The sequence below is a fragment of the Leiobunum rupestre genome, chromosome 2 (assembly GCF_980474605.1).
Source record: "Leiobunum rupestre chromosome 2, qqLeiRupe1.1.hap1, whole genome shotgun sequence".
NCBI lineage: Eukaryota > Metazoa > Arthropoda > Arachnida > Opiliones > Sclerosomatidae > Leiobunum > Leiobunum rupestre.
In genome coordinates, this window is record NC_143385.1 from 43120145 (window position 1) to 43131771 (window position 11627).

An 11627-nucleotide genomic window follows, 5' to 3' on the forward strand; every position below is an offset into this window, starting at 1 on the left:
TTCCCACAGATATATGTGATGGCACCTCTGGTTAGGTGGATATTCCTGATGAGAGGAAGAGGTTCACCCGAAGGTGACCCATCAACTTTCTCCAGAATCCCACACTGGACGGTGCCCATATCCTCCTCTGTGATAAGGTTGTTCGGAAAGCCATCTTTTACAATGGCCATCTTAAGCAACTCTACTGTGTCACTATAGGACATAGGAGTTGGACGCTCCTTAGCCTTTTTGGCCGCAGATTGAGAAAACCCAGGCGAGGGATTGTAATCCTCTGACCTGAGCCTCTTAATTGAAGGGGTTTCTTTGTCACCCGAGGATGACTGAACTTCCTTCTTCTTAGCTATCCTTGCAGCCTTGTGGCGTGTATTGCGTATCCAAGTTTTTGAGGGTTGGGTACTGCTGGAAGCAGACCCTTGGTCATTCTTTCCATCAAGCCGGGTTCTACTGGAAGTAGACCCATGCTCATTTTTTTGGTTTTGTTTTTGTTTTTCAGAATTCATGAATGATCCCACGAGTATCGAGGAACGCAAGAGGTCACCACCCGGTAGCCCTCCTCCCGGGTGGAAGGCTAATTACAAATGGATTTCACCTGGTTCCCCAGGATTCGTTAGTGATACTGTATTTTCGTTTCCCCGGTACCATTCAGCCCTCAACACGATACCTTACACCTTGGCTTAAGGAAGAAGCAGAGCCTTAGTTGGCCAGCATGAAGGGTTACCCCTCCACCTGTTACTCCCTTCCACAACGAAGAGGTACAAGGTTGCACTTGCTTTAAGCGCCTATTTTGCTTACAATAAAGAGTCGAAAATTAGAAAATTATCATTTATTAGATGATTCATTTTTTGCTTTTATATACAATTAATACACTTCATTTTTTATTCTGCATTCAGACCATTCGTATTAATCAATATCGATTTTAATATAAAATTTTTGAGAATACCTAAAATAGGAAGAACACGTTGAAAAGCGTAAAACTAAATGGTGTAACAGATCTTTTTTGTTTATTTTTCGACTTATTGTCTTAGAAAGAACCTCAACTAAGAGAATAGAGGCCAAAATTCAATGACAGATTTTACAACTAAAAAATTAAAAAATTAATCGATTCCTTTTGATTGAAATTATTAATTTCTTTGATAAGTAATAACGCGTTAAAGTAATGAAACCATTGGTCTGGTACATAAAAATATACTTAACCAACAGATGGAAGTTTTGAAATTAGCGCATTATTTCTCAGTTCTGTAAAGTTCGATTTAGACCGTTTTGTGAACGCAATCTTCGGGATACTCGATTTCGGTGAAGTAGTTTTCAGGTTTGTTCTTGACTTCGTGCAATGGTCGGTTACGGCTCTCGCGTTGCATGAATCGGGCGAAGTTGTCCTTGGCATTCAGGCAATAGAATCCGACGTTCTGTCTGACCTTTTTGGTTGGGACGCAGTCAGTGGCGCATTCGGGCAACGGGACGGTGGAGAAGCACACTTGTTTCTGGCGGCTTTCGGAGTAGACGTATTTGTTCCTGTAGGTCTTGCAGTTTTGGCGGTGTCCTGAAAACGGACAAGGATACTAACTTTAGATCAAGTATTTAGTATTTTAACTCTAACAATAAACGATGCTTTTGGTTTGTCGGTAGCTGAGTGGTGTTTTTGGGTGTCTAATTTCCTTTTTTTCGGTGTTATAGTTGAGGGGAAATCGTTGATTCTATTTAACTCTCAAAATTAGTAAGAGATCACTTTCGTTTTAGGGTTTCTTTAAAAATGTATAAAACTTATTTCGGAATTTATAATCTTATATTTTACTTAAATTGCCGTGTCATTTTGGTCTATTTCCCGCATTATGTGGGGATTTTGTTCCTTGAGCAAGATGGCTTGGTTAATAAGCTTTCTACTGTTGAGCTGATAGCTAACAGCTTTGAAACAAAAAAGTGAAATATCCGTAATTAGAAGGAGGTTCATTACCAGCTCCGATTTCGCAGGCACTTTGCACTTGGGGAACGGTGCATCCTTCCTGTGGTACAGTGTAACTGTAGGCAAAGTCGTTGACATTGTGGAAGACGCATTGCTCTGGTCCTTGGAATTCCAAATGACGTTCACTATTGAAATCTCCACACAATCCGCATTGTTTTCCTCGGTAGTAAGGTGCCAGCTGTAATTTAAAGAATTACCAATGATTAAGATTTAGATTAGTAATTTTCAGAGTAAAGACGACATGTTTTTATTTATTTGACCTCAGTAATGATGGCGTTTCCGTCAAAGAACACCTCCAGTCCGTAGTAATCGGACAGGACTGTGTAATAGAGACCGTTGTAGACAATGTGGAAGAGTTCCACTTGGTGATCACCTTCGCCAGTCAAGTAGAAGTAAGGTTCAGTGGTGGTAACTGGTACAGCCTTGCCGTTAACCCGAACGATGAGTTCCGAATCGTCAGTAACGGCCAAGATCTCGACCTTGGATTTTCCAATGAAAGCCTTGAGGGCCTTGCCGTATTTGGGGTTGGCGGTTTTCTTGCCCAAAATGCTAAAGTATTCATGAACCGAGCAATCCTTGGCGATCACTTTGTAGCATCCAATTTCGGGAAGGTGGTAGGTGACGTTGTCGAAGGTTCGGACAACGTCTCCTTCAACGGCGCAGAAAGCTGCAAATACATTTAAAATACAGCTTTTAGCGTTAATTTAAAGTATGTTCAATTAAATGTTTTCTTATCTTGTCACCAACGAAAATTTTATGTGTTGAGCCAGTAGGTGTCAAAAAGTAAAACTAAATAATATTCTTCCATAAGTAAATGACTTTCAGAAATATTTTGCTAAGAATTTGTCCAGTAGTGACGTCAGCATGCGAAGGAAATCACGAGTTAGCGAGACGCTGTTAAAGGCTACGTGAAACTAGGAAACGAGCGGACACAAAACGATGTCGTAGCCCACTATAAAGTCGAGATCGTGAAGTAAACGTTTTTCGATTGAAGGGTGGGAATTGTCACATTTATGGAACAATATTATAGACTTATCCTTAAAACAATATGCCCACTAAAACAAATTCTAACGTTTTCTGTAGATGGTAAAGTATTTGGCCAAGTTGGTGTAGCTAAGAAGAGGAGAGGCGCTGAGTGGAGTCAGGAATTTTGGAGTGGGTACTTGAGTGAAACGGGTGTCGTCGTGAGGTCGTTGGATGTGGATATCGGAACGGTCACCGGTCACTGAGAAGACAATTTCAATCTTCTCTTTGTTGGCGTCGTTGTTGATTCCGTAGCGTTCTTGGTCCATGTAGTAGTACAGTGAGTGGTCCACGAAGGATTGAATCTTAGGAAGCGTGTGTAAGATTCCCTCAGAGAGCTACGGTAATATTTCGTAATTAATTACATCCAGATAGAGTATTACACCTATTAAAAATATTTACCTCTCCTTCGTGCTCTACGTTAATGAGATATTTGTGCATTTTAGTGGCGTAATAGATGTATTTCCTGCATGGAATGCTGTAATGGTGTTTCAAAGTTTCTCTGGATCTCAAGCAAAGTTTGTAGTAGTGAGCGTAAGGATTGTAATGCAGGGGATCGACTACTTCTCGTTTTTGCTCCAATTCAATCTGTTCCTCGGACTTCTTCAGAACGCCCTTGATGGTGATCTTCTTGTCACTCTGGCAATCTTTTCCATAGTTGACGACCATGGCGGCGTTGATCTTTTGGTCCAGCTCCAGCGTGTCCAAGTTGTACAGTTTCTTGAGGTCGTATTCCGGGTACCTTAAGTTAGCCGAGAAACATACCTGAAATGGAACGTGAAAGTTATATAATCCAGTCTCTGTGACCATCGAGATACGGGAATGTTCCAGCGATTACGAACTTTTAAGGGCTCAGTCTCTACAGAAGTGAAAGGTGTTCTCTCATAGTACAGGTTGACTTTCTGGTACAGATGGTCACAAGTGTGGGTGTAAGCGATTTCGAAGCTGACTTTCCTCTCCTTGTCGCCTTTGGCAACAATTCCTCCCTTGAAAACGTTGGTGTACACTTTACGGCCAGGGTAAGATTTCAAGTGCTCTTCTGATCCGTCCTCGAAAGAAAGAGCAGCTGAGCGGTAAGGTTTGTTGTCTTTTACCATAGAATCGTGATGGTCGTATTTCAGAGTATATTCGACCTGTTAGACAAAACGGGTTAAATGAATGGGTCAGAGAATGGTATGATCAGAAACTATACCTCGTCAGTTGGGTGAGTGGCATCTCTAGTAACAGTCACGTCCAAATCGTATGAAGTAATGTAAGGATCGAACAACAGGTAGTACAGCTTGTGTCTCAAATCATTTTCCGCCATGAACTTTCTAAAGTCACCTTTGCTCCTGAAGATATGGAGATCTCCGTGGTAACCTTCAACGTGGTAGCCGAGTCCAAGAGCGTCGTGGAATAAGTTATACTCTACTTTCTTCATTTCGGATTTCTTGAAATACGGCAATAGTCCTTCCTCTTCGACCAGGATATTGTGGTTTTGCAAATTGTCAATGTAGGTAATCGGGTAGCTGCATTTGTGCAAAATGTTGTGCGGGAGATACTCCTTCTTGTGGTCTCTGAACGTAAACTTGTGTTCTTTCAAGTCGTAAGACAAGTCGAAGTTCAGCGGAATCGATACAATTTGACGTCCAAGGCGGCCTACGCCGATCGATACCTTTTCGAAGGGCAGGTAGATTCCAAGAGTGGCTTGTTTCAACTGATCGTAACTGTAAATAAGGAGTTATTTAGAGAGTAGTGTTGGGTGGTTTTTGAGGATATTAAATTAAGTACTTACGCGAAGTAACCGGAAATGCCCAAAGAAACGGATGAAGGCGCTTCGTTGTTACGTTTATCGGAGAAAAGACTCGGTTGAACGTCAAATTTGAATTGGTTGTTGTGGTAATACATGAGGGCGGGTTCTTTGTAGTTCAGGAAGGCCGGAAGACCCATTTCGAGGGGGATGAACAATAAATGATCCTTGGCGATGACGAATCGCTTGAAAGTAAAGTCTTTGATGTCCCTTAAGTAGTCTTCAACATCGGGAATTCCGAATCCAGCTAATAACGAAATTTATTAAAAATATTTTAACTATCTAGAGTAAAAATTTGTTAGCTATTGTTATCGGTAAACTAGGCAAAAGCCAGAATTACTGCACTGTTGTTATGGGCCCCAAAAGGGCGATAACGGTGCTGGAAAATCTAGCTGTTGTCGGAATTGTTTCAGTAGCCAAATATCATATAATTGAAGAAATACTAAATACCTTCTCTTTCAAAATTATCGAAAAAGTGTTCGTCAAAGTGAAAAAAGGAAATTTCGTTCCCGAAGAGTCGAATGGAGATGTCACCGTGAACTGGTTCGTATTCTCGGTTGTGGATGTGCAACTTAATGGGAAAATTAAGATAATTAATGGTTCTTCAAATAAATCAGGAAACGGTGGAAGAGTATGCGTACTCTGTCGTCAATCTCTTTGAGTTCCTTCTCAACTGAGGCCGTATCTCTGGACACTCTGCGCTTGAAGATGTCGAACAGCGAATGGGATTGGTACAATCCCTTGGGGCCAAATAATTTGTCGAAGAATTTGTCCAAACCGAAGCCGTGGTAAGCGATGGAGAAAGAGTCGTAATGTTTTCCAGAGACGAAGTCACTGGCTCCGTAGTAGATCATGCTTGGAATGTAGCTGTCGTTAGAGGTCACGTAAGAAAATTTGGAGGATCCTCCGAAACCGTATCGTTCTAACAATGAAAATGAAACAAATAAAGTTATTAAGTAAAGAAAGCGGTGTTAGTGTTGATAGATCGACGTTTCATATTGAAATTTCAATTGTCGTTATTTGTAATTGTGTCTTACCATCGTATCCGCTACTGATGTGAGCGAAAGAATTGCGTAGGTCGTAACTAAATTTGTACTCAATATGTTCAAGATGTCTCATTACAGTTTGAATGTGCTTCTTGCTACATTTTAAAATAAAAAGGAGTTAAAAGTAAGTTTAGATTATGACTGTAATAATATCATGTGGTCATTACATTTCGCGATAGCATGGGTAGTCGGAGTGAGACAAATGGTAGAAGACGCTCTTAACGTATGAAGTCACTTGTCGGCTTTGTTCGCGGTACAGGGCTTGTCCGATGGTGTCCAAGAGAACCAGATCAGGGCTTGAGCTAATGATCATTGTGAAAGCAGCGATTCGCAATTCGTTGGGCTCTGAGTGGTTGAAGTAGACGGGGACCAGGATTTCCCGTACAAGTTCGGGGTAAGAGTCGATGGTCCTCCTCAAGGCGAAAATGGACGACAATCGGAAGTAAGTTGGGTAGTCGAAGTGGTGAATGTACTTCTTCAAGAAATAGATTCCCTTTTTGAGTCCAAAGTTGCCAGCCGACTTAATGGCAGTGATTCTCTCAAGTTCGGTCACTGATGGGTCGTTGTAGTCGGGAATGATGTACTAAAATATACCATTTGTTGCAATCATAGGCAATTGGAATTAGTCATGTTGAGATTAAAACTCACATTGAAGTATTTAATTGCATCTTCAGGGGTGCAAATGCGTTTGGCGGTCGATGGAAATTTCTGGTATTCGTGGTAGCTGTGGACGCAACTTTCGTACACTATGGCACTGAGAGATAAGTGGCAAGATGCCTTTTGTGCAGGATAGAGTTGGGTAATTTCTTTTTGGCATAGTTTCTATTTATGATATGAAATACATTAAAATTGGAAATTGTCTGATCACCGGCTTTTCTTCGCCCAAGTGCTTACGTAAATCTCGTCCAAAAGAACTTCGTGGGGTTCCTTAATGCTCTGTGGCAGAACTTGAAGGAAATGTTGAACGACTGGGGCTGGCAGTACCTTCTTTTGGATCAAACGTTTAAAAAACAAAATGGCGGGGTTTGTACCAGTGACTGACAATATGTCGGTGAAAATTGAGCTGTAATTATAAAGAGTGTAAATTAAATAAAGGGGTAATAATAGCAATACAAGCCACGCGATGATTTACTGCCTTCCTAATTGTTTAATTCAACTCGCGTATTTATAAACAAATACTAACTATTTAGCTGCCTGTTCCCTTGAGATTTTCTCGCCTGGGGCTCTTTCCTTGTGAACATATTGAGTATCGAAAGCCTGAATGTCCTTTAGGTCGAGCGTCGAAAACATTTTGACGATTTCCAAGAACTTGAAGGGTAATCTCTTTTCTTTCAGATTCTTCGCGAATTCTACATCGGTGTACGATTTGGTTAGTTGAAGGAAAAGTTGCCCGATCTGAATAAATAAAATTGGTAATTAGGTGAGAAATGTTTAGTTGTTTGTCCTACGGTTACGGGATATTTACCTCTTCAATGTTGGCTTTATGGTCAAGGAGATGGTAGAGGTAATGGGCTTTCTCTAGATCAACAACTTCCAAATAATCGTGGACGTATGGGAACTCAAACAGAAGGTTTTGGTCCGATACCACATCTCCGGTGACAGTAAGGAATTCCGCTTCATCGGAGGTTCCAACTTCACGGTCGAACAACAACTGCAAAGTTCGACTAAAAGGGATGGTTTAATTTTCAGTATAAACCTTTGGAAGAAACTAAGCTGTAATATAAGGTTAGACAAGTACTTGGCCTGGGTCGATGGCCTCTCTCCTTCCATGGTGTATGGAATGAAGTACATTTCACCGACAGTGTCGACTCGTTCGATGATAAAGTTCATTCGGTTGCCTTTCATGTTGTAGTAGTAGATGTCGCTCAGGTGAATTGGGTGCTGCGTTAATAAAACTAATATGACTATTTTCATAGACCAACATTTTTATTTGGAAAATATGCCTTTCGTAGTTAAAAAGAAACAATGGACTGTTTTTTCTCTCGACAAAATGGTCTATAGATACGTACATCTTGGTCGCTGCATTCTCCACAAGTATCGTAGTGGTTGCTGTGATAGAAAAGATAGGGACTCTTAACGCAATTCTCGTAGTTCCTGGACTTGGTGATGTTGAAAACGGGTTCGGTGTGGTAGGCATCCTCATCAGATCCAATTTCGTATAGAGTTTCGCATTCTCCAGTAACACCGATTTCCATCGCTTTGAAGTAGTGAGAAGTGACTTCGGGTCCGGCGAGGTGACCGGCATGGTCTTTGTCGTGTCGTTGAACGACGTTGATTTGGTCCAAGTTGAGCTGCAGCAACGAGACTAGACCCTTCTTCAAGTTCATTGAGTAACCGATGTCGGAACGGTCGAAGACAAGTCGCTTAACCTGTCACAATGGGTGAAAAGTTAAATACGCCGTGTCCTCACTTGGATAGTTCGATGGTTGACTTACGAGTCCATGTTCAAAGTAAACTTTGAATGGTTTCTCGAGCACTTCCGAAAATTCCTTGTGCTCTCGATAGTTATAGTTATAACTTTCAGCACCGACAATTCGGAGGTTGGCTTTGTCGTAGACTAGGTCGTCGATCTGCGAAAAGGAAAATTATATTAATATAAAATTAGCATTCATTGTTACATTTGGTTAAATATGGTGAGCAGCAGTGACGTATCCCCAGGGAGGGGGTTTAGTTTAAATAAAATTAATTAGGAAGTACCAATACGCACGATCTGGACGTGCAAGGAACTCCTTGCCGCTTACAATAAGTGAGGGATATTTTTAAAATTGGCGTTTATTGTCGTAGTGTTAAAATCAGCACTTGGCCTAATAACGGCTTTTTTGCCTTGTATGTATTGTAGTATTTTATTTGCCGGTAACCCACCAAACGAAAATATTAATTTCCAGTGTAGTGAGGGGAGGCTTAAATACAGCCCCATAATGTTAATCAGGTGTAGATTAGAGAGGGTATTAGTTCAGTACCTTAATGATAAAAAAGTCATCGTGTGGTTGAACGTGAACTTTGCTCTTGAAGAAGAATCCCGAATGCTGATGATGTTTCGAGTTGAATTCTTTAAAGACGCTAGCTTCGTAGCTGTACACGTATTCATGACCAGTCAAATAACCACCATATGCGACGGCGGAGGCTGCAATGAAAAATTGGAAATTTCTAAAACGATGGGCTGGCCGCCCAAATATCTTCAAATTACAGTTTTAAAAGCATCTTTATTCGGAGCGTAGACATTGTAAAAATACATTTTTAAATCTTAAAGATTGAAAGTTTCAAGTTGCACATCAATATTATCTCAAAGTTTGTTGTTGCCCTTAGCCGAATGGTCTTTAAATAAATTTGATTTATTTATTAAGGAAATTTGACAAGATATTTCAATTCGTAGGCCGATAGCAGCGTCCTTTTGCGGTGGCACACTGTCTAATAGTTACCCTTTCTTAATTAATTAGACCTATCTTTAAATTCCTCGACTTCCCACTGTTTTATTTGAGCGATGACAACTCTCTGCTCAGTTGCAAAATTCGGGGACACCCGTAAAGTTTACGTAGTGGCATATGTAACTTATCCGATTCGATTGTCAGATTTCTGAGGCCTACCGTATTTTCTAGGCTGGAAGATTATGAACCCGTCACCCGCCTCCTCTGGTTCGTAATACATTTTATTAAACTATTTGCCGTCAAATTGATAGCGTTATCGCGAATCCTACTATCAATCAATGGATTTATTTTCCAATTTATAGGACTTCCAAGCCCAACTTAGAACTCATTACTGCGCGATAGTGAAAGGTTGTCTGGACGCGTAAAACCGCTTTCATTCGATTCGTTGCTCCCTGCTTTGATTCTGATTTAACTTCCCTTACAACTAGAATCATAGAAAATGTATGGCATGTGTACAAAAGCCATGCTAAATACAAAACTTCACAACCTCAAAAATAATATAAAGCGATGCTAAATATAAAACTATACTTCTCCCAAAATAATTTAAAGCGATGCTTTACTTATCCCCCAATGAAAAGCTATGCTATATACAAAACTATACTGAGTCCTCAAAATTAAAGCTATGCTATATGCAAACTATACTTAGCCCGCAAAATGAAAAGCCATGCTATATATAAAACTATACTTCTCCCAAAATATTAAAAAGCTGTGCTATGCATAAACCTAGGCTTCTCCCAAAATAATAAAAAACTATGCTACATATAAAACTGGATTTCTTCAAAAATAATTGAAATCTATGCTAAATACAGAACATTATTTAACTTCCAAAAAGGAATTAAAAGTGCTAAATACAGAACTATACTTAGCTTAAAAAATTATTAAAAGCTATGCGAAATACAGCACAATACTGCGGTTCAAAAAGCTATGTGTAAATATCTTCTCAACACAAGACAAACAACATAGCACGGTGTTATAAAGAGGGGGAAAAGCTACAAATTACTGGCGCCCGTTCGGTCTTTGAGGGCCCAGTTTTCTCCCCGAAAACCTAACGCTTTCTCCAGTAATAACGGCTTTGTTGGGGCTCGGAATAATATATTTATTCAGCTAATTATTTTGCTAGGCTAATAGCAAGGCGCCACCATAGGCTAGAGTCAGCTAGCAACATTTAAGGTCTTTAAATCAGGTGGCCGGGGAAAGAAATATCGAAGACCTATCTAGTGAAACTCGGGTATTCCCTCATCGCGTCACCTTGAGAGAGAACGTCAGACTTCATTCTACAGTATTGCTTCGTGGGGCCTGTGCTAACTGTTAAACTAATCATTTATAGGGCTAAACTGGCCAAATACTTCACAACGACTACATAGCGCTATTTGGGTAAGACTTACAACTGTGACTATTCCAAACTTCCCAAGTTTTAAAACTTCAGCTTATTTTTAGTCCTTATTGGTTGCTTTTTTGTAAAGCGTCGACTTTTTGTACATAGCTAAGGTGGCCCATGATTGTATTTCAATATAAAGCAATATCATGTCAATGAATTATCGTTATTGAATTAAATTTAAAAATGTAAACAAATTAGTTAAGTTTTGCATAAAGAACTAGATATTTAACGCCGCAAGATTCCAAGATTCCCTGGTTCAAGAAAATATTTCGCCTTAATACTCAAAAACGGGAAACTAGTCATCTATGAACTTGTGGCTTTTACGAAATGGCAAAAATGAAAGACTTACCGACAAAAGCCGCTAGGCAGAGTACGATCCCTTGCCTCATCATGGTCAAACCTCAGAGCCCTGTTGAGTCCGGAGGAAATCACACTCAATCTGGGCCCCGTCGTCTCCTTATATAGTCCTCTTCCCCGAAAGAAATCATGGTCACGTGGAAGCAGACCCCCCCCCCCCCCCCGCCTGAAGCGATGTAACATTAACAGTGTCCCGATTTAAAACACTCCAGAAAGACGATAACGCTTAAGAGTTATTTTTCTCCTTATGTCTAGTCGATGGCTGCAACTAGTTAAGGAGCCGAGGGGAGGGGGGGGGCGGTGTTCACGTCTTGAAGAATATTCTAGAGTGGAAACCGAAGAAATTACTGATAATATTAGTAAGCGCTTTAATCGAATCAACTGAAACTACGGGTCGTTATCAATAATCGAACATTGATCGTCCATATTGTCGAGCTAAGCCTAACGACAGTTCAATGGCTGAAATTGTTACATTTAAACCCCGATTTGGGGTTAATTAGCTTAATTATTTGCGCAATTAAGATCAGAAGTACGTTATTCCAAATAAATTAGACAAAACGTGTTACTTCTCTTTATTATATTACGTTAGATTTATAAATAGATGTATTAAGTTATTTTAGTTGCAGTAGCTATTGGTGTTCTGTGAATC

General features: G+C 40.2%; 1 protein-coding gene across 1 annotated transcript; it reads right to left on the reverse strand.

Moving 5' to 3' along the window:
• Positions 1-808: 808 nt before the first annotated feature.
• On the reverse strand, positions 809-11048 carry LOC149957568 (vitellogenin-6-like). The gene is made up of 21 exons (XM_090165631.1): positions 10971-11048; positions 8779-8942; positions 8254-8388; positions 7828-8187; positions 7557-7699; positions 7284-7482; positions 7002-7213; positions 6713-6881; positions 6467-6640; positions 5986-6401; positions 5810-5913; positions 5414-5694; positions 5223-5343; positions 4758-5019; positions 4176-4689; positions 3826-4116; positions 3386-3748; positions 3033-3321; positions 2221-2627; positions 1952-2138; positions 809-1540 (listed from the first exon to the last, which is right to left on the reverse strand). Exons 1-21 carry the CDS (start codon positions 11011-11013, stop codon positions 1251-1253), a joined length of 5124 nt encoding a protein of 1707 aa, XP_090021757.1. The 5' UTR covers positions 11014-11048; the 3' UTR covers positions 809-1250.
• Positions 11049-11627: the final 579 nt, after the last annotated feature.

Coding starts and splice junctions, on each gene's coding strand:
- LOC149957568 (XM_090165631.1), bottom strand. CDS start 11,013: ATGATGAGGCAAGGGATCGTACTCTGCCTAGCGGCTTTTGTCG. Junction 5,914..5,985: donor TACCCATGCTATCGCGAAAT/GTAATGACCACA, acceptor TTTAAAATGTAG/CAAGAAGCACATTCAAACTG. Junction 5,695..5,809: donor CATCAGTAGCGGATACGATG/GTAAGACACAAT, acceptor TTTCATTGTTAG/AACGATACGGTTTCGGAGGA.